Source organism: Oreochromis niloticus, linkage group LG15, assembly GCF_001858045.2.
Source record: "Oreochromis niloticus isolate F11D_XX linkage group LG15, O_niloticus_UMD_NMBU, whole genome shotgun sequence".
NCBI lineage: Eukaryota > Metazoa > Chordata > Actinopteri > Cichliformes > Cichlidae > Oreochromis > Oreochromis niloticus.
The window spans coordinates 32169214-32192884 of record NC_031980.2 but is presented as its reverse complement, the minus strand read 5'-3'; the positions used below and the strand labels follow the sequence as shown (position 1 = coordinate 32192884).

Genomic DNA, 23671 nt, shown 5'->3' with positions numbered 1-23671 from the left:
GAGCTGAGTTGAATTTTTAACAGTATTAAATAGTATTATCATTTTGATATTTCCCTTTATAGGTTAATGTCGAGAATTCCCTGACACTGCAAATTGACGACAGTCATAAAAACATGACATATACCTATGAGGACCTCAAAGAGCTGCAAAATAAACTTATGCTGATGTCTGGAAAAAAACAACAGAACCAGAGTGAAGTTGAGCGCTTCACTGAGGTTTGACTTTGATGTAAACTGTTACTGGTTCTACAGAATGTTATATCATCAGATAGATAGATAGATAGATAGATTATAATAACTATATAATTATAATAATTATATAATCCCATTTCCTTTTATTTTCAGGTGTTTGACAACGTCCAAAGATTCACCAAAGCATTTGTAGACATTTACACTGCAGGGAACCCAATTTTTAGGTGTTGGGAAGCTAAGATTTATTGCAAAACTCAGAGTGACCCATGTATCATTATGGAAATCAAGTTTTGCAAAACCCAGTATTGCTTCAAAGTAACTGGAAGTTTAGCTGAACAGCTTGTAGCTCTGTCCAAGAAGATGGAAATGTTTCTTGATGACTGGCAAAAATTCATGGATGAACAGAGAACAGATCAATACTACTTGAACTATTTCACAGCACAACAAATATTTTACTTGTGCAGCATTTTGACTCCAACAAATATAAATACAGAAATAGAAGACAGAGCACTGATGATGCTTTCTTTTATCAAACCAAACTGCACAACATTAGATGTCCGGAGTATTTGGAGACATAACCAATATGAACTTCGCAAAAGGTATAATGAACACAGGGATTCATCTTCACACAGTGTTATTCATTTTGCACATGAAAGTGACGCAGCGGATGAGGCAGACCAGACTCTTGTTTTGAAAGAATTGGAGGAGTTGTGGAATGGCTACATGAAGAATGAGGAAATATTTTTCCATGACCTACTAGACATTAGGAGTTTGGGACGTCTTTTACAATTGATGACAGACAATCCAAATCACAATGAGTGGGAAGCGGAACCAGAACTCTCAGAGACGAGAGACTGTTCACTCAGAAGGGAGTTTCCAAAAGGCCTAAACTCAAAACAACCTAATCTCATAATCTGCCCACATGATGAGGTCCTGACTTCAAGTATCTGCTTGTACATGAATGACTACTACGGGTCACTGCCAACTTATGATGAAGTGCTCTTGTGTTCCCCTTCAACATCTTATGAACAAGTAGAGCTTTTTCTGAGAAGATGTCTCACACCAGGTGACATTGGCAGAAAGATTTACACGATGCTGTGGGCAGACCAGCTTTCCTATGATGTTAGCTGTGCCATGGAGAAATGTTTTCAGAAATTGTGCTCCCCTAAAAATGATTACAGACTAGTGATCTTTTGCAGCTCTGACAGGGAGCATACTTACATTCCTACTGCATTCAGTCAGTACAAAACAGACTTCGTGCCACAGGAGCCACTGGAAAAGATCCAACAGTATTTGTCCCAGCATTACACAGTTACTTCAGATTACAAGAATGCTGTGTTCAAAGGTGGACATTCTTTGGGTATTGTTGCTTCCAGTCGGGCAGGAGTAGGTGAGTATTAAGAATGTGAATTTCATGATTAGTTTATGCAATTGTCTATAATGTCATCAAAATTTTCAGCAAATCTTCTTTTAGCTGTACCAGTGATTGTAAATAAAGTGTCACGGTGGACTGAACGGACTTAAGCACAGACAGGGAGAAAGGTGCAAAGGATGTATTTACAACAAACTGGGTGACTATGTACAAGTAATGAGGGGAGGTAAAAGGGGCTGGGGGTGGTCCAGTGCTAGACAGGGAATGCTAAAGGTAATACACACTCCTCTTCTGCCACACCACACAACATACTCTTCTTTACTGCTTGCCCCGATTGTAACTCACACTCATGCTCGGGAAATCAAGGAATGGGAAACACGGATGGAACCAAGGAATCTAGGTATGAAGACAGATGAGAGAATTAACACTAGGAAAGCCGCGAAGAAAACACTGGAGACAATTTTACAGACGGGCAACGCTAACGATAGTCGTTTAATGCTCCAGCGACGAGAAACACTGAGCCACCCTCTTAAATGGTGGCTGAGAGAGGGGTAATAATGAGGTGAGCAATCACTTGTAGGTGTGTTGGCCAAGAGTGGAGCCCACAGTGAGCTCCGCCCAGACGAGAGAGAGAGAGCGAAAGAGAAAAACAACAACAAATACCTGTAGCCCGTTCGAGCCATCCAGGGAGACACAGGAACCATGACATAAAGTGGTTAATGCTTCAATAAAAACAACTGTCTTTTCAGGAATCAATTATTTATTTACAATGATCCCGAGTAAACATCACCAGACTGGTTTAGAGCTCTGGAACTGTATATTTCTAAATTCCTTTGGAAAGATTAACCCCCGCGTATTAGCTTAAAAATGTTACAAAAGACCACGGATAAACGAGGACTAGATCTGCCTTTCAACATTACTTCTTAGCCAACAGGTTACAATTTATCTCAGGATGGTTAAAACACACCATCTTAGATGAGCCCCAGCTAGAAGTAGAATAGGCACTATGCAATATCAAGATTCGGACCTACCACTTATTAGCTCAAAAATCAAACGACATGTATGCTTTAAAAGCATCAACATCAGCTCCTCTCTGATTGGAGTTTCTAAAAATGACTGAGTCTTTATTAATACCATGCAAATGTACTCCCGTTTGGAACAACCCTAACATAACTTCCTAGATTGGAGTTGTAAAGCAATTACATACTTATATTTAATTCCTTCAAACATATATTTATTCCATTTGACATATTGGTTATACAGTATGGGATTAAGAAGAAAAGACTTTTAGAATACCAATAAATTAAATCTATAGTAAAAAAAGAAAACCTTATCAAGTCAAATTAAGTGTGGTACAATTCCTTAAACTCAAAACCCCCAAATTACTGTCTAAAATGTACAAGACACTCTCCAAAATAGATGATTCAAAATCCCTTCCTATTGCAAAAATGGGAAGTGGATCCATCAGTCAGCTCAGACCAAAACTTCTGGTCTCAAATTTGCTTAAAAACCTTTCAATTGATTAGAAATCCCAGTCTACAATTAATACAATACAAAATAGTACTGTGTACTGCTCACTCTGTCAAGACAATACACCTGACAATTACAGCCACGCAGCCTTCCTTCAGTTTTTTGTTGGGGAACGTAGATGATGTCACTACAGAGATGAATACTGAATACAGTCCACATGGTTCTCACCGCCCCATGCATTGCCAAGAAGACTGTCCTCATGAACTGGAAATCATATCATATTTGTATCATATCTATCTAATAGACTCCAATTTGTGCATGTAAATGGAGAGTCCTCTTCACAGACTAAAGTCAATTATGGTGTTCCACAGGGTTCAGTACTAGGACCAATTCTGTTTACATTATACATGCTTCCCTTAGGCAGCATCATTAGAAGCCATAGCATAAATTTTCACTGCTATGCAGATGACACGCAGCTCTATCTATCCATGAAGCCAGATAACACACAACAATTAGTTCAACTGCAGGAATGTCTTAAAGACATAAAGACCTGGATGGCCGCTAACTTTCTGCTTCTTAATTCAGATAAAACTGAGGTTATTGTACTCGGCCCTGAAAATCTTAGAAATATGGTATCTAACCAGATTCTTACTCTGGATGGCATTACCTTGGCCTCCAGTAACACTGTGGGGAACCTTGGAGTCATTTTTGACCAGAATATGTCCTTCAATGCACAAATAAACAAACAAATATGTAAGACTGCTTTCTTCCATTTGCGCAACATCTCTGAAATTAGAAATATCCTGTCTCAGAGTGACGCTGAAAAACTAGTTCATGCATTTATTACTTCCAGGCTGGACTACTATAATTCATTATTATCACAAAGTCCTAAAAACTCCCTGAAAAGCCTTCAGTAAATCCAAAATGCTGCAGCAAGAGTACTGACAGGGACTAGAAAGAGAGAGCACATTTCTCCTGTATTGGCTTCCCTTCATTGGCTCCCTGTTAAATCCAGAATTGAATTCAAAATCTTGCTCCTCACATACAAGGTCTTAAATAATCAGGCCCCATCTTATCTTAATGACCTGATAGTACCATATCACCCTATTAGAGCACTTCGCTCTCGCACTGCTGGCTTACTTGTTGTTCCTAGAGTATTTAAAAGTAGAATGGGAGGCAGAGCCTTCAGTTTTCAGGCCCCTCTTCTGTCTGAGACAGACACTATCTCTACTTTTAAGATTAGGCTTAAAACTTTCCTTTTTGCTTAAGCGTATAGTCAGGGCTGGACCTTGAATCCTCCCTTGGTTATGCTGTAATAGACGTAGGCTGCCGGGGGATTCCCATGATGCATTGAGTTTTTCCTTTCCAGTCACCTTTTTCACTCACTATGTGTTAATAGACCTCTCTGCATTGAATCATACTTGTTATTAATCTCTGACTCTCTTCCACAGCATGTCTTTCTCCTGTTTTCCTTCTCTCACCCCAACCGGTCGCAGCAGATGGCCGCCCCTCCCTGAGCCTGGTTCTGCTGGAGGTTTCTTCCTGTTAAAAGGGAGTTTTTCCTTCCCACTGTCGCCAAAGTGCTTGCTCGTAGGGCGTCATATGATTGTTGGGTTTTCTCTGAATATATTATTGTACGATCTACTGTACAATATAAAGCGCCTTGAGGCGACTGTTGTTGTGATTTGGCGCTATATAAATAAAATTGAATTGAAAAAAAAAAACTTAATTCTAACCAATATAGAAACCGTCTGATAGATCACATTAGTCTTTATACAGCCTCTACCGCCACATTAAATCAATCTCTCTGGGCTCCATCATGGAGGTGGGGGGTCGTGGTTTCGTCCTGTCTTCGTTATTGTAGTTGATGCAGGTGTAGGTATGGGCTTGGGGTGTCTGGGGGTTACCTAGGGACGGGTTTCTTGGGGGCTCACCCAAGGCCTGTGGTCATAACCTGGATGGGACTCTGGTGGCATTTGGGTAGTGTTTTTCTGGCAGCTGCGTGCAGCAGGGCTGGGAGAGGGTCTGTGCCGGTGGATGTAGGTTACTGGCCTGGTAGCCGGGCTGGTCCGGGTTGGGTCCAGGGCAGACTTGGAGTTGTGGGGATGCACCACCTCCAGGCTGGGGTTGTGGCTGGGCCTTGGGGGGTTGGGTCCTGGTTGGTGGGTTGGGTCCTGGTTGGTGTGTCATCAGGGTTGTGGGTGGGTGAATGCACAGGGGCCCAGCCATGGCACAGGAGGTCCCCCCAGGTATGGGGGCCTATCTCCCCACACCACACTCCCTGCCATTGGTTCTCTGTGTCCAGGACTGGGTGCTCTGGTATGTTCTGGCTCACTCCCGGTGGCTGCTTGCTGGAGATTGGTCCCCCTGGCTAGGTCAGGCCCCTTCCGGAGTGAGGAGAGCCCTCAGATCTCAGGTCTCTGGGCCTGGGGCTTGGTCTGCGCTGGCGTAGCCAGCTGCCAGAGGAGCCTGCGGGATTGTTGCCGTGTCCCCATGTGTGGGGCCTGGATCTCCTCCATGCCTGCTTCATGTCCTGAGGGGCAAGGCTATGGCTCCCCACACCTATTATTAGACAGTTACATGGAGAAACCTTATGAATACAAGCACGCTTACACACACGGGTGTTCAGACAGGTGTACAAACAGGCAGTGTTGGGGAGTAACAGAATATATGTACCGGCGTTACGTATTTAAAATACAAAATATGAGTAACTGTGTTTCGTTACAGTTACCATTTAAAAAGGTGGTATTGAGAATACAGTTACTTTGTTGAAATCAAGGGATTACATGGCAGTCTTTTCCTGTTTCATATGTTAGGCTGTCCCCTGAATTTCAGTCTCTAGATGTGCAAAGCTGGTAGAGACATACCCTAAAAGACTGGCAGCTGTAATTGCAGCAAAAGGTTGTTCTACAAAGTATTGACTCAGGGGGCTGAATAATTACGCACACCCCACTTTTCAGTTATTTATTTGTAAAAAATGTTTGGAATCATGTATGATTTTCGTTCCACTTTTCACGTGTACACCACTTTGTATTGGTCTTTCACGTGGAATTCCAATAAAATTGATTCATGTTTGTGGCTGTAATGTGACAAAATGTGGAAAAGTTCAAGGGGGCCGAATACTTTTGCAAGCCACTGTATATTAAGTAATCTAAAGTATTCGGAATACATTACTCTCATTGAGTAACGTAACGGAATACATCACAAAATACAATGTTGGGGCATGTATTCTGTAATCTGTAGTGGAATACATTTTAAAAGTAATCTTCTCAACACTGCAAACAGGTATGCTGCTCAGTAACATTCAATATTTATTATTTACTGTATGTTGGTTGTTGCTGTGGTTTGCCTACTGTGTTGTTTTCTTTTTGCTTGTTTTTTTGTTTCAGCAGGTGATCAAACAGATTTTCAGTGTCTTTTTTCTCTCCCTTCTCCTCTGTGTTTCTTTCACTCTCCTTCTGTTAACTCTCTTCCCATTTTTCTCTTTTCTTCTTCTATCTCTTCCCATCCTCCAGTCCTGTCCATTTTGATAGTAACAGCTTAAAAGTACAATAAATAAATAAATAAATAATAAAGATTGAATAAACTATGACAATCAAGTTGAACAATATAGCAAAAGCACTAATTGTCCACTTGGGGAAATAAAATAAGTTTTACATTACAGTGTCTATATAGAAAACAGGATGCAGAATTAGATCTGGTTTTGTGTCTTGTGTTAACACAGTTATTGCTTCCTAGAAATAAAATAATTTGTCATTCATATTCAGTTATTATTAATGCTATGACGTCTGTCAACCAGTTATTGTTTTTCTTCTAATTTAGGCAAGTCACTGTATGTCCAAAGGTTGTACGAAAAACTTGAGAGAAGTGTTGACCAAGGAATAGCCTTTAAGAAGTGCATCAGGCTAACTGAACATGAAGTTGATGACCACAAGATTCTCCAGTTTTTATATGACACACCAAAACAAAAAGATATTAAGGTGTTTCACTTTGATGTCACGTCCTCGGTAAGCAATTTAATGTAACTGTAGTGAAATCTACATTATTTATAAGTTTATTTATTTAAATGTATATTGTGGTTCTGATCAAATCCCTTAGCTGGTCATAATTTGCTTTATTTAATAACACAGACTTATTTTCTAACACCTCATTTCTAGGTGCAAAAGGGCCTGAATGAATTCATATTCAAGCTTTTCTTTTTGCGGTACCTGATGGATTCAAATGGACAGATGTGGCAATGCAGCCAGAACCACTTATATGTTATTGAGTTACTGGAGTCCACAAATGATCAGAACAGATGTGATACCAGATTGGTAAGTGGAGGTTTTACTTTTAGTGAAGTATTCTTCTTATGAAATCATCCAACTCTATATTATAGTTATGTTACAGTTATAATTTATTTGGTTTTTTGATATTTCATCAAAATCCTTTCTTGTTCAATGAAATAAGATTCTTAATAGATAGAAATAAATAGATTGGTAAATAGGTAGAAAAAAATTATGCCATAGTCTTAGCATTTAGGGTTGTTTTTTTTTTGAAGGAACAATTATATCTTGTCTTAAGTGTAGGAGTAGTAGGTTAGGACTAGTTCTTTTAGGTTTAGCAGCCAACAAGATGGTGTATCGGTCAGAATACAGGAAGGAAGACGACAGCCTTCCACTTTGCTTAACTGTTGAAGTCAGGTGGTTTATTGTAACCTGTAAATAAGTTACCATTAGGCCAAGTATATTACAGCAACAGTGGTTCAGCTAATATAAACTTAAAGATATCTAATCATATAAACCTAAACATCCATCTGTACACACACGTCCACAACATAATATATTGTAGTGTCCGTCCGACAGAAGACAAAGACGATCGGTATTCTGTTTACCGACTGTTTGTTAGGAACAGTAACAGAGGCTACTGTGGGCCGTAGCCAATGCCAAATACAACAGGAAAAACGCTCTCTCAAGAATTGAAAAAAAGAAAAAACATGCTTCTTTTTCCCGCACACACCAACAACAACGCACTCTCTAACACCCACCCCCCAAAAACTCTCAGCCAACCACAAGCATGCTCACTTACAGACTCTCTGTCATACATAGCTGATATGATTGACAGGCTTAACGGCTCTATGCTATTATACATTCAAGGACACTCAGTAAATCACATTGCTGCCGGTCTGGAGCAACTATGCCATAAGTGAGTGGCAATTCTGAACACAATAACACTGATAACACAACAATCAAACTAACTTGTAAACTGGTCTGTTACAATGTAATAACTGAAGTTATGTAAATATTACATCACTAGGTTCAAACACACAGAGAACTCAACTTCAACACAATCGTAGTGCCATACTATAAGTACAGACATTTCCTGGCTCAAACTATCACAAAAAGTACTTTGGCCCAATTGTGTGGCCAAATAAAACTACCACCGTACGGCAGCAGCTGGCGGCACGTCTTCACTCACAATGTGAAAATGTGCCGCTACAACCCAATGCAAAGAAATTCAAGACTCAGCAAATCCAGGCTGCAAATAGACTGATCTAATGTAACTGACCTTCATTAACTAAAACACTAAGAGTATCACCGTTAAGGATTGCAAACAGGAGTGTAGTTTACTGGATGAGGTGATAACAAGCTGACCCAGAAGTACTATCTCTCCCAGCGTAGCACATCAAACTTATGCCAGCGTCATTTCCCATAACCTCATTTGAAACAATATTGCAGGAAAACGGAAAATGTCCGAGCCTTTTATACATGCAGCAATTGTCTATATTTCATATTTCTATGATCCATGGATACTATGGGGCGCCATTTGTAAAGTGAGACATGCTGAAATTAACGGCAACATTTTACCACATTTAGCTCAAAACCTTACAAAACATGTTGTTTCGAGTCATTTTTTAAAACATTTAGTAAAATATTTGTAACTTTTCATATTTAAAACACAATTTTAAATGTTAAATCTAAATGTTAAATATTCAATCTAAATGTTAAATGTAAATCTAAATATTAAATGTTAAATCAAAATATTATATTTAAGTCTAAATTTAAATGTTAAATCTAAATATTATATTTAAATCTAAATGTTAAATGTTAAATCTAAATATTACAGGAAACTAAATATTTAGCTAACATGCAAATTTACTGTACGGCTCAACAGAAATACCAAAATAAAAGCTTTACGAAAACCTCCGGTGCAAAAGTGTGCCGGTAGTGGTCAGACTGTGTCTGCTCTCCCCTGATGGGCACTTCTCACCACCATGAGCTGCTTCACTTCTTGCCTACCAGCAAGTTCCGGCTATTTAGCTGAAAACATTGGAAGATCCATTTTGTCGGCCATCCAAAGGTTCACCAGTAGTGGAATCTTGGCAGCTGCAGTCTCCACTTCACAATCGCCAGCCAAATCGCTGGACATGCTCGTAGGCAAGAAGTGAAGCAGCTCATAGTGGTGAAAAGTGACCATCATTGGAGAGCAGACACAATCTGACCACTACCGGCACACTTTTGCACTGGAGGTTTTTGTAAAGTTTTTGTAAATTTTGGTATTTCCATTGAGCCGTACAATAAATTTGCATGTTAGCTAAATATTTAGTTTCCTGTAACATCTAGATTTAACATTTAACATTTAGATTTAACCTCCTAAGACCCAAACTCTTCCATGGCATGCATGATTAATTTCTCTTTGATATTTGGTCTGATTGGGACCTGATGAATGTAAAACCAAAGAATTACCAGATTTTTTTTTAACCTAAATTTAGTTTTTCATGAAAACTCAGAGCCACATATGAGGATATTCATTTAAAATTTCGATAGAACAGTAGCAGTATAGTGTCCTCGTAAGTGGATATCAGGCCCCTGTGTTTTAAATATGAAAAGTTACAAATATTTTACTAAATGTTGTAAAAAAAAAAAATGACTCGAAAAAACATATTTTTGTAAGGTTTTGAGCTAAATGTGGAAAAAATTTGCCGTTAATTTCAGCATGTTTCACTTTACAAACGGCGCCCCATAGGATACTGACCTTTTTATTCATTTCTTTTTATTTATTTTTAATGAGGATAGATTTGATTGTTTTAAACATTGAAAGTTTTTTATTTTGTATACTTTTAGGGTCGAAATGAAAATTTTGCATTCTCAGATGTTTTCCCAAAGCTGTTTTGCCACCCACCAAAAAAGGTTATGGCTTTGGAAATGCAAAAAGAAGAAAATCCAGACATGGACTGTGGTGACCCCCTGATGGATGATGAATGTTTCACAAGTGAAGCTTATCAAAGGCCATACCAGTACCTAACACGTTTTCACAATAAGGACAATCTTGACAACTTCACGTTCCAGGGTACTGAAGGGACTCATGCAAAGTGTCTTCAGATACTCTTAATCTATTGTGGTATAATAGATCCATCATGGGCAGAGCTACGTAACTTTGTGTGGTTTCTTAATCTTCAGTTGAAAGACTGTGAGAATTCGGATTTCTGCAAAGTTGAGTTGGTTGGAGACACTCTTTGTGGCTTCAAAAACTTTGTGGTTGAGTTCATGATCTTGATGTCCAAAGACTTTGCAACACCATCACTATGCATCACTGACCAAAGCCCAGGGAGGCAACACGTTGACATCAGTGGACTAAAAGAAAAAGATTTAGCCCCATTCCTCATTAGAAAAAGGTGGGAATCAGAGCCACATCCATACATCTTTTTTAATGACGACCACATGTCCATGACATTCATTGGATTTCACCTTAGGCCCAATAACCAGAAAGGGTTTGATGCAGTAAATCCTTTGACAAAAGAAGTGATTAAGAAAAACATCATGACTCGACAGCTGTACAATGGATTAAAACTTCAGAGAGTTCCTTTTAATACAGACTTTGATCAGCTTCCTAGAGCTGACAAGATTGAGCATCTGTGCAGTGTGCTTGGCGTCAAGTGGCCAACAGATCCTGATGAAACATATGAACTGACCACTGACAATATCCTCAAAATGATGGCAATTCATATGAGATTCAGGTGTGACATTCCTGTCATCATAATGGGGGAGACGGGATGCGGTAAAACAAGGCTGATAAAATTTATGTGTGAACTAAGAAGATGTGGAGCACCAGCAGAAAACATGAAACTGGTCAAAATTCATGGAGGAACTACATCAGAAATGATTTATGAGAAAGTGAAGGAAGCTGAAACTCTTGCAAGGACCAATAAAGAGAATCATGAGCTTGACTCAGTTCTTTTCTTTGATGAGGCAAACACCACAGAAGCAGTTAATAGCATCAAGGAGATCCTCTGTGACAACTCAGTGCAGGGAGAAGAACTTGGCTCTAATACAGGGCTATATATTATTGCAGCCTGCAACCCTTACAGAAAACATACAGACCAGATGATCAAGCGGCTGGAAGCATCAGGACTGGGCTACCGGGTTCGGGCTGAGGAGACTGAAGACAGACTTGGCTCCATCCCTCTCCGCCAGCTTGTGTATCGTGTTCATGTGTTACCACCCAGCATGATACCTCTTGTTTGGGATTTTGGACAACTCAATGACTCAACAGAGCAAATCTACATTGAACAAATAGTCCAAAGACAGGTGAAGGCCAGCTTCATTGAAAAGGACTGTATTCCAACAATAATTAAAGTTTTATCATCTTCACAAAAGTTCATGAGAGAGAGGAAAGATGAATGTAGCTTTGTCAGTTTGAGAGATGTTGAACGTTGCATGCAAGGATTTCTGTGGTTTTACAACAATCACCCAATGTTTGCTGAAAATCTAAAAGACTTGTTTCAGCAGCAACAAAAAAACAACCCACCATTTTCACCTGCCAGTGATAGAGTACTCTGGTCACTCTTGATGGCTACTGGAATGTGCTATCAGTCCTGTTTAGAAAACAAAGAGCAGTATCAGAAAACTATCAGCCAAATTTTTCCAGATGAGTATACACTACAACGAGTACTGCAGGAAATGGAGCTCATGCAGGACCTCCTACTCAATCGTGTACCCATGGGTGAGACGATTGCCAGAAATGAGGCTTTGAAAGAGAACTTTTTCATGATGGTGGTCTGCATTGAACTGAGAATTCCCCTGTTTATTGTTGGGAAACCAGGAAGCTCCAAATCACTGTCTAAAACTCTAGTTGCAAATGCAATGCAAGGCCCCACATCACATTCTGACCTCTACAAGAAGCTGAAGCAAATACATCTGGTGTCTTTCCAGTGTAGCCCCCATTCAACTCCAGAAGGAATCATTAATACATTCAAGCAATGTGCTCGCTTTCAAGAAAGCAAAAACCTGGATGAATATATTTCAGTAGTTGTTCTTGATGAGATTGGATTGGCTGAGGATTCCCCGAAGATGCCACTGAAAGCACTGCACCCATTACTGGAAGAGGGTTGTGTTGATGATGAACCAAAACCTCATAAAAGGGTTGGGTTCATTGGAATTTCCAACTGGGCACTGGATCCTGCCAAGATGAATCGTGGAATTTTTGTGTCCCGTGGAGATTTAAATGAGCAAGAGCTCATCAAAAGTGCCAGAGGAATCTGCTCCTCTGATCAACATGTTCTTGAAAAGATCAAAAACCTGTTCCAACCTTTTGCAAAAGCATATATGACAGTATGCGATAAAAGCAAAGGATTTTTTGGTCTGCGAGACTTCTACAGTCTGATAAAGATGTTATTTTCAATTACCAAAACATCTAATGAACCTCCTGCTGCAGATCAGATCACCGGAGCAGTCCTGCGAAACTTCAGCGGAAAAGATGATGTTGATGTAATTAACACATTCCGCAAAGAACTCAGAGATGACTTTGCCAATGTCAGAATCCCAACTATTGATTTGGTTAAGCAAAGCATCTCTCCAGCTTCTCAAATGGAGGAAAGTCGTTACCTTTTAGTACTCACAAAAAACTATGCAGCTCTTCAGATTCTTCAACAGATATTCTGCTCTCATCAAATCTGCCCAGAGATAATCTTTGGGTCAAGTTTCCCGAAAGATCAGGAATACACACAGATTTGCAGAAACATAAATCGTGTCAAGGTGTGCATGGAGACAGGACAGACAGTTGTGCTTCTCAACCTTCAAAATCTTTATGAAAGCCTGTACGATGCTCTAAATCAGTACTATGTGACGCTCGGAGGTCAAAATTATGTTGATCTTGGATTAGGAACACATCGTGTGAAATGCAGAGTTCACCAAAACTTCAAGCTCATCGTCATTGAAGAAAAGGAAGTGGTTTATGAGCAGTTTCCAATACCACTCATTAACAGGTTGGAAAAACACTATCTTGACATCAAAACTGTCCTCACAGAGGAACAGAAGGTTATTGCCACACAACTGGAGGAATGGGTTAATAAATTTGTCTCCTCAGAAAAGAAGTATGATCCAAGTGATGTGTTCATCGGCTACCACTCAGACACTTGTTCCTCTGTAGTCATGCAAGTAACAGAGTGTGAGAGTACTGAGACTGATGCTCAGGTCACTCTGAACAAAGCCAAAGACATTCTGCTCAACTGTGCCACTCCGGACTCAGTTGTTCGTTTGGACAAATCCAAACTGCCTAATGCGGAACGAGAGCATTTAATGCAAGAATACGTTAAAGAGGCAAGGCACAGTTCACTGGGAGACTACATTGTGTATCACATCCAGCAGCCCCAGCAGTCACACTTCTTATTCACTGAGGTAATTTTTCTTTGTTTGCTTTTTAAAAGAATATATAAAAAAATAGGTAGAGTACTGTGATATTATTAAAATCAAGAAGTGAAAACATGCCTCTAATTTATGGGCGTAATGACTGTGCTGTAAGAAGATATATTAACTTCCATTGTATAATAATAATCATGCAATCAATTCATGTTACAACTAGTTTTTACTAGATACAGTCTTAATTGCTCATACTATTTCTACTAAGACTTTTGTAAAGCTTGCATTGGATATTTTTATTCTTCAATATTCTAACAAAAATTAGATATATTTATTTGATATTATTAAAATATAGTTAAAATTTCACTAGGGCTCAGTGAATGAAAACCTGAAATTCAGAAAGAGAATTTGTTTAATGAGAGAGTATCAAAATTCCAAGCAGCTTATGGTATGCATTATAAATTTTACAGGATTACATGTAAAAGATACATAAAACACATACACACTATGAGGCTTTTTCTGTTTTACTCTTGGGAAATAAAAAATTGAGTGTAATATTTTGTAATCCTTGGTTCTTTGGCATTTTCAAGGTTACAACCTTTTCCAGGTTACTCACTGCCGTGGATACTCAACACCTGCAGAGTCTGATAAACCTTGATGCTGTTCAGCTGCTATCACTGCAGCAGTTTGACACTCAGTACTCATTCCTCAAAAAAATAAGGTATGCATATAAAGAAAATATATATGATCTGTAGGTGTTCATTTTAATCAAACTGAGTAACTGCCTTTTTCCACACTCTTGTGGTTTAATATCTTATGATCCTTCTTAGTAGAAGTGTTTAAAACGAATACTTATGTAATAGATGTACGGATCAACATGCTATTTAGTTATGATTCTGTTTTTTTCAAATATATTAATTACAATGTAACAAGATATTTATGTCTCAATACTAGGGATTTTCTGGGCTCAACACACACAGACAAAGTCCTCATTATCCAAGCGGAGTATGATGAAGGATTTCACAAAAAGAATATTATTTCCTCAGCCAAGTGAGTGAGAAGATCATCACACCATCCCTTACTTTTGTATAACTTGCTGACATTAGTGCAACATCTCTTCTTTTTTTCTTTTACTTATTGTTCGGATTTCTAAGGTATGCATGCTTCAGCGAAGTAAACAAGTGTCACACTACTGATGACATAAAGACATTTGTGTACTTTGTCATCAAACTACCGCGCATGGAGGGTGGAACTTCCTATGTTGGGTTTCAAGGAGGTTAGTCTTGTGTCACACACAAACACACACGCACACACACATTTCCCGACTCGGCAACAGAATCTTGATTAAGGACACATATTAGAACTGCTTGTGTTGCCTCAGGCTGGAACATGCCCAACTTGCAATTGAAACCTGCGGTTCATGTCCGCATTGTGCCCGGTTCAACAAAAAATGTCTCCAACGATGGCTAGCGCACCAACCTAGCCTCTCGGGAACAGACCCCTTCTTGCCCATAGGCGAAACCGCCGCCGATAGTGCCAATAAGAAAGAACTCGTGGAAGCCGAATCTCAGGCTGGCACCAGCTGGGGCTCACAGCTGGACCTAGCTGGAGCCCCACACTCCCATCGAAGGCAGACCACTTTCAGTACAACATGACTGAGAGGGCTACAAAGCCACCGCTTTGTAGGCCCTAAATGTTTCCTCCATGCTAGCTGCTTACCAGGCAGAGCTATGTGAGGCGACTAGTGCCCAGAATGTGTGAGAAGAGATTACTGTAATCATGGACATTTGCCTCCGCATGCAGTGCTGCACAGTCCAAGACACAGGGAAATCTATGGGTATGATGGTGTTGCAGAAGCAAATCACATGACTCAACCTCACAAATCTGTCAGAGAGGGAGGAAATGGACATTTTGGACATGCCAATTGTGCCTAACAGAATTTTCGAGACTGCACTGGCTTCCATGCCGCAGAAATCTGAGGCGAGATTCAGTTTGGGGATTCTCAGTTCAGAATCCCCAAACGGATGAAGCCCCAGCCACCTCCACACCCCTACTCAGGCAGGAGACAAGGGCAGGCTGGCCACGCTCTCCAGGTGGCTGATTTAAAGCATTTGTCTTTGAAGACAGCTTTGCTGCTAGCTTTAGACTCCGCTAAATGTGTCAGTGACATTCACACACTTACAACACACCCATCATGCACTCAGTTTACCCTTGGGCAGACCAGGGTGTCACTGAAGCCCAACCCAGCCTGTGTGCTTAAGGTGGTGGGGCATGTGTGCCTGTTGTCCTGTCAGCATTCTCCCACCCCCCTTTCTCTTCTGAAGAAGAAAAAAGTCTGCATATGCTCTGTACTGTTTGAATTTTGCATGTATATTTGGACGAGACTAAGGCTTTTTATTACATGGGCAGGTACTTATAAGGAAAGGCGTATCACTAAGCAAGGGCTTCGAGTCTGGGGCCGGAAGCAGTGCTGACAGTGCTGGGCACCGGTCTGGCCCGGATCTGGTGTCAAGCCAGCACTGCTGGCTGACTTCTGGCATGGTAAGTGGTATGTCATCCAGATGCCTGGCAATGATGGCACTATTTATGTGATGGCATGCCACATGTGGCCCGATTGTGGTTTGGTTTATGTGGCCCACGCTCGTAGAAAACAGGTCTTCCCCAGATCCGGCATCAAGCTGGCACTTCTGTATGACTAGTGTCATAGCAGATGTGGGCCAGGTCTGGCAGTGATGGCACTATTTATGTTCCTATTTTCCTATTCTAGTTAGAAGACCCAAATGCTATGTTGCAATACTATACTGCTATGGTAGCCAACGTTTTAAAGGCAGGTTTGACAGGTTTGTGAGTGTACACTTTATCCAAAACCTAGTGAAGGTTTACTCATGTTTGCCACTGGGTGGCTGTAGCTCAGGAGGTAGACCTACTGATTGGAAGGTTAGTGGTCCAATCCCTGGCTCCTCCAGTATGCATGTTAAAAGTGTGAATGTGTATGAATGTAGTTAGGAAGGAATCACAGACTTTCAGTTTAGAGAAAGTCTGTGATTGGGTGAATGTGGCATGTTGTATAGAGCACTTTGAGTAATCCAGGAGAGTAGAAAAGCACTATATAAGAATCAGTCCGTTCACTGTCTGAACAGAGTTTTGTCATGTTACTTTTGCACTATTATGTTCCGGCACATGTTGTTATTACATGGCTTGATGAAGGTACACATTAGGCTGACATGTGGGGCCAGAGCTGAAATTGTTCTGGGCCATCACAGGGCCAGCAGTGTGTCTGCAACTGGCCTTGTGCTGGCCCATGTGTGGGCCACCTCTGGCAAACCAGATCTGGGCCACCAAAGGGTCGTCATTCTTTGCGGTATGTGGGCCATGTGTAAGCACATTGTGTGGGCCAGATCCGGGCCATACCAATTTTGCTATCTGGGATAGGTGAGCTTCTGGCTATTTCTGTGATTGCTTGAGATAAGCTTGTCTGGCAATACAGAGGTCTCCATTTCCTGTAGGGAGACATCGAAACGAATGCTAGGAATGACAACTTTAGGTTACTGGTAATTCCACTAGGCACAGCCAAAATAGTAATAAAGGCACTAATTAAGTTTCTTTCTACCTTCGGGCTCCCAAAGACTATTCAAACTGACCAAGGAACCAACTTTACATCAAAGGTGTTTGCGCAGGTTGTTGATAAGTTGCAGATTAAATATGTAAAATCCAGTCCATAGCGCCCGGAGAGTCAGGGTGCCTTGGAAAGATTTCATCAAACCCTCAACACTATGCTGCACAAGTTCTGCTTGGAGTCCGGTAGGGAGTGGGATGAGGGTTTGCCGTTCATCTCCAAACATAACAACATGTTTTAATAACACAAAAACACTAATAGTCATGAGATTAGTTTATATTCAATATACAAAACACAGCATGTTGTTATGTAACACCAAAAGTGAAACATCAAAAAAGAGAATGTACTTTAAATATCAGCTGAAACTCACATGTCTTTCTTAATGTGACTTTTTCAGGTCCTTGGAGGTCTGTTCACATTGATGATATCAGAAGATCAAAAGAGTTTCTTTCAGATGCTCTTTCCTTGAAAAATAGACTTATAAGTGATCTTTTTAAAGATCCATCTGAGGGTAATTAATCAAATCCTTTTTCTACATTATATTTTGTAAATTATGGGAAAAAACATGCAAAATTCTCTCTCTTTCAAAGCCGTAGAGAAAGAAGACTCCACTGGTGTGCCACAGAAATATGACTCCACTGTAAGTGTTATTTACCACGTTATTTACAGTGCCATTTAAGTGTTATTTACCTTAAAGAATAGTGTCCGTATTTCCACCAAAGTGCAATCCAATTACCTGCTGAATGAATAGTTTTAACATTTGTCCACAGTTTCTTTCTTTTACCTTTGTTGTCTGCAGTGGTTTTAGTGTTGTGAATAACTAGTGTGTATGTGTACTGGTGCTATTAATTATTCTTTTCAGGCATTGGAATGTTTGTTTGATACTACAAATTTGGTGAGAAGTTGTGTTCAGAGTGCAGTGAGCATGCTGAGAGATGAAGCAAACAGTGGTGAATTCAGCACTAAGAGAGTTGAGAATCTGCTCACTCTTCTGGATGGAAACCATACTCAAGGTTAGAAAATAAGTCAGTAAAGATGATCTTTTAACATCAATCCTGTGCTGGGCACCACTATACTGAAACTGCATTCAAAATACAACAATGTGATGTGAAATTAATTTTGTTTCCAAGGATTGTTTGCAAAAATTGTGAGGAAGCGACTTCACTCACTGTTAAAGGACAATGAGGCCAACATGCCCATTCTAAAAAGCTGGGTCCTAAATGAGGCATCTAATGACAGTGCTCTTCAAGAAGGAGGGACGTTCCTGTAAGTTTCTCTAATATTTCCTGTACACTGATGGTCTGCATTTGACTTTTTTGGTACATTTAAATGCAGTTATTTCTGACATTTATTCACAATTTATTGAACGATAGGTTTGTAGCATCAAACATAAAATACATAACAGCAAACAGATTTGGTTTCATTTGACAGACTTGCCTCAGCTGTAACTTTGAGTAGATATCAGCAAATTTATGTTCAATTTTAAGAATGTTGTATGATTATTTCTTTCAGGCACACACTGTGGAGGAAAATCCAAGCAGTTGTCACTCCACTTCTAGCCTACCTGGTCTCAGTCATTGACCGAGATTGCAATATGGACCTTCTCCTGGAAGATGAAGAACAAATTGTGAACCTGTGGCTTGAGATTTTTGGAAACAAAGAGATGCTCAGTTTGCCATACGTCAGGGTGGAAAAGAAGTAGGTATCTCCTGGTTAGAGAATGTAGGCATCTACAGTTACTGGCCAATTCATGGGTGCATTTTGCTCATTCTCGGCCAGTACCTCTGTAGCTTTTAAGACTATCTTAATTCTTCATGGCGAAGATTCAATAAGGTGTTAGAAACATCAATTAGATTTTGGTCCGCATCGACATGATAGCATTGCACAGTTGCTGTTTGATTGCTTGTTCATGATGCAAATCTCCCATTCCACAACATCCCAAAGGTGCTCTAGTGGATTGAGATCTGGTGACTGTGGAGGCCATTTGAAGACAGTGTTATGAAGAATACTGTCATGTTCAAGAAACCAGTTAAAGATCTGAGCTTTGTGGCATGGCACTTCATTCCTAGAGAAGCACACCTTACCCATAGGATGTGCCCATGGGATGGATATAGTCATGACCGTCACTATGTCTGTGGCTATTTAAACCATTTTTAATTTGTGCTAAGGGTCCCAAATTATACCAAAAATATAATATTTTTATTTATATATTTATAATATTATATACTCCTCACACTGCCACCAGCAGCTGGAACAATTAGTACAAGGCAAGATGGCTCCATACTTTCATTTTGATTATGCCAAATTGTGAACTACCATCTGAAAGCAGCAGAAATCAAGAACCATTAGACCAGGCACGATTTTTCCAGTTTTTTTTATTTTTCCAGTTTTTCAATATACTTCAGGGTTTGATGTGTTGTGGCTTTAGAAGTGCAACAATAGAGATGGTTCTGTGGAAAAATCTCAGTAGATCAGCAGTTTCTGAATTAGGGTGCCAGTATGCTTTCCACATAAGTCACTTTGCGTAGTGCGGCATAATAATAACGCAGTTACTTCTATTTAGCCTGTTTTCCATTAGTACCTACTTGGATCAACTCGCCACGATTCCACTCAGATCGTTTGGTTTTCCATTACAATCAAGTACCACCTAATACATGTGGTCGTCTACTGAATTGCTGCCGTTGGCTGATTAGAAATTTTAGTTAATGAGCAGATGAAGAGCCAAAGAAGTGGCCGATGTATTCAGTGCATATTGTTTTATTTACGTCTAATTTGTATCATTGAAAGACAAGACACTCTTATTTTTTTTATGATCTGGCACAAGAAAATTGTATGTACACTAAAGTAAATTGTAGCTGTTTCAAAAAACATCCCTAATGGTTTTCGTTTGCTTGTTTTTCTGGCTCTTTCACTTCTCCAGAGTATTCATGGTACAAAGCCATGTCACAGGTGGCCATACCATGTTCTGCCGCCTGCCCTTCAGTTGGTGGATCAAAGAGTTCCTAGATGGGCTCATGATGGAAGCATCCAGACATCAAAGTAAATATATATTTTACAAGTAACATATGTAGATATTCACTTTCTAAGAGTTGTACTTTAATTTTAATTAAAAACATTTTTTTAGATTAAAATCTAAATAATTACTGACTCTCCCAACTTTGTGTTTTTTCACCTCATTCAGTTGGTCATTTCTATGATTTGTTCTTGGAAACTCCACTTGGCACTTACATCTCAGAAAAAGCTAATGAAAAAATGAAGAGAGAATTTTTCAAAAGGTATCTGCAAGATTTTGTTTCCATGACCATGAAAGTGGCATCAGATGAAGAGTTACAGGTGAGAGCGATGTGAAGGATTGTGAATAATAATGATCTCCATTAGTGCAATATGACAGTTTATTTTCTCAAGTATAGATATGTTGCACCGTGGCTGGAAAATGCTTGTTTATCTGTGTTTGATTAATGTTACTTTCAGTCTGCTGTAAAACCCACTACTGTCACTGAACTCCAGCAAAACAAAAACATTTAACTGTACACAGTTTTCTCTACTGTCCCAACAGTCAAGTTCACTACAATCAAACAACATGTCCATGTAGATCAGCTAAACCCGTTTTTATACTTAAAAAATAAAATTTTATTAAAAACGAATCACCATACATAAAGTAAGTAGGTTGGACTGATTGTGGAAATATTATATTCATTCATTATTCATGTCAACAAACTGGAGTGAAAAATCAATAACTCAGTGTTATAGAGATTAAAGCATTACTCCATTAATTATATTTTTATTTTGACACTATACACAGCTAGCAGTAGTAGCTACTTGTATGGAACTCTATAAACTTTACTGAAAAGTTGTGTTAATTTCAATTCAATTTCAATTTTTACTATTATATTACATGTAATGCTAATTTAAGTTACAGTGTTGGGAAGGTTACTATTAAAATGTATTCCACTACAGATTACAGAATACATGCCCCAAAATGTATTTTGTAACGTATTCCATTACGTTACTCAATGAGAGTAACGTAGTCTGAGTACTTTGGATTACTTAATATATTATCAAGCTTATTACAACTACATGAATGTACTATTGCTGTGTGTTTTATTACTATTACTGAAGGATAGTCGCCATACCAATACCAACTAGATTTTTAATAGCTTACTTACAACTGGGCTACACTGCCCATGAGGCTACATTCTTTAGGGCTATGCCTGTAACACTGTGCCTATTGCCTTCATATTAAATAATTTTTTCTAACAATAATTTTTAAAAATATTTCTTCACGTCATTATGTGGGCCGCAAGTAGAGGTGACATGGGTCATGAGATTGAGACCCAGGAATTAGAGCCTCTTGATGCGTGTTTTGTTTGGGTTTCAACCGGCTTGGAATTACCAAAAACAGAAAGGGGACAGCCTAACATATGAAACAGGAAAAGGCCGCTGTGTAATCCATTTATTTCAACAAAGTAACTGTATTCTGAATACCACCTTTTTAAACGGTAACTGCAACGGAATATAGTTACTCATATTTTGTATTTTAAATACATAACATCGGTACATGTATTCCGTTACTTATATATTATTATAACAAATAGATCGATATGTTATTAATCTATTTGGTCCTTTACTCCTCAGCTCCTCTGTCAGGCAATGGCCAGCTGTGCTGATGAAGTACGGAAACGAAAACAAGATAATGAGCTTTTTCTTCCACTCATCCACATTGCCTATCGTTTTTACCAAAACCGTCTTCAGAACCTCGCACGGATGATTTCTCTTCATCCTGAAGTTATTTCCCCTTTGCAAAAAAATCCGGTCATTAGTGGTTATCCGTCGATGGTGAGCACATTTCTTAATTCCTGGTGTTCACATTCTTGTGACAAGAATGACACAGCATGTTACAAATATTGCAAAACTATCACTTACAGACTATACTTTCCTGTAGGTTTTGGATGTCTATGCAGCCAAGGCATGTGTTGAAAGCCTGGAACCTTCTAACTTAGAGAATGATACTGTCTGCCAGCGCTGGCTGAGGAAGGTGAAGAAGGTGCAGGCTTCTTTGGAGTTAATTTGCTCCCAAAGCAGTAGCAAAAAATACGGTGAGCACTGCCGGAAAGTACTCCATGATTTCAGGTAAGATACTGATGCAGTGAATTGAAATTCTGATGCCCAGTTCTCTCTAGTGTTAAAATGGCCTGTATTTGTATAACGCTTTACTTAGTGTTACTGAAAGAACCTCTCATTGTAGTCGCCCATTGTTGTGACTCATATTGTGGTGATTGCTGTATTGCAGAATATTCTTGTTTAATCAAAGACATCGTAGCTCACTTATTTCAGAATCAGGTGTATGACATTAAACTGTCAACTTAGGTTTACCACCTTTTCTTTTCTTTTTTTTTCTTCTTTTTTTTCGCCTGTCCCGTTTGGTTCTTTTGCCATCAGAATTATTGCCTAAAGGCGAAGAAAGATGCCCAACGGATTTACTTTACCAAATGGACCATCCCGGCCTTGCAGTGTTGGTCTATTTGATTCACCTTTGCTTTTATTGTTTATTTTATTTTATTTTCACTTGCTAAACACGGGACAGACTTGACTGGGGAAAAGAAAAGGGAGAAAGAAAGAGGGAAAGAAAAACAGCAGGGAAGAGGAACTGTGATAAAGGGCAAAAAACAAAAACCAACGAAACAAACAGACACAAAATACATATATCAATCACCTGGATCACCTGTTGAGAAAGCAAAACAAGCAAAAAAAAAAGAGAGCAATATAATAAACAACACTGGGCGATCGTGGCTCAAGAGCTGGGAGTTCGCCTTGTAATCAGAAGGTTGCCGGTTCGAGCCCTGGCTTGGACAGTCTCGGTCGTTGTGTCCTTGGGCAAGACACTTCACCCGTTGCCTACTGGTGGTGGTCAGAGGGCCCGGTGGCGCCAGTGTCCAGCAGCCTCGCCTCTGTCAGTGCGCCCCAGGGTGGCTGTGGCTACAATGTAGCTTGCCATCACCAGTGTGTGAATGGGTGGATGACTGGATGTGTAAAGCACTTTGGGGTCCTTAGGGACTAGTAAAGCGCTATACAAATACAGGCCATTTACCATTTCAAATTACAGTTAGGTCCATGTATATTTGGACACTGACACAAGTTTTGTTCTTTAACTGTTTTATTAAAATATGTTCCAATTATATTGAAATAATGGACACCTGTTGGTGCTACCTTCAGTCATTATGCAAATGTACTGTTTATAAGGTTGTAAATCTGAGCTCCACTGTACTGTCACATATCAATCAATGGATGTCTCTTGCATTAAGCTTTTTAACCAGATGCACAAAGTCCTGCTTTTCCACTGTGTCACTGCATTAGTAATTTCCATCCAATGTTTGCTCTTCCTGTCCTATAGAATGGAAGTAGCAAG

The 23671-nt window shown here is 39.6% G+C and overlaps 1 protein-coding gene across 3 annotated transcripts in view; it reads left to right on the top strand.

Moving 5' to 3' along the window:
* LOC102077429 (E3 ubiquitin-protein ligase rnf213-alpha) overlaps positions 1-23671 on the top strand; it is an 84671-nt gene that overhangs the window by 41545 nt on the left and 19455 nt on the right. For all 3 annotated transcript variants that reach the window (XM_025898840.1, XM_013273704.3, XM_019345965.2), the window contains 17 exons: positions 63-215; positions 345-1581; positions 6856-7040; positions 7191-7346; positions 10137-13688; positions 14240-14370; positions 14604-14699; positions 14804-14925; positions 17663-17776; positions 17856-17905; positions 18128-18278; positions 18396-18531; positions 18778-18963; positions 20186-20304; positions 20447-20598; positions 21901-22101; positions 22208-22395. In XM_025898840.1, coding sequence (XP_025754625.1) covers positions 63-215; positions 345-1581; positions 6856-7040; positions 7191-7346; positions 10137-13688; positions 14240-14370; positions 14604-14699; positions 14804-14925; positions 17663-17776; positions 17856-17905; positions 18128-18278; positions 18396-18531; positions 18778-18963; positions 20186-20304; positions 20447-20598; positions 21901-22101; positions 22208-22395 — 6929 coding nt within the window. The remainder of the gene's footprint in view (positions 1-62; positions 216-344; positions 1582-6855; positions 7041-7190; positions 7347-10136; positions 13689-14239; positions 14371-14603; positions 14700-14803; positions 14926-17662; positions 17777-17855; positions 17906-18127; positions 18279-18395; positions 18532-18777; positions 18964-20185; positions 20305-20446; positions 20599-21900; positions 22102-22207; positions 22396-23671) is intronic.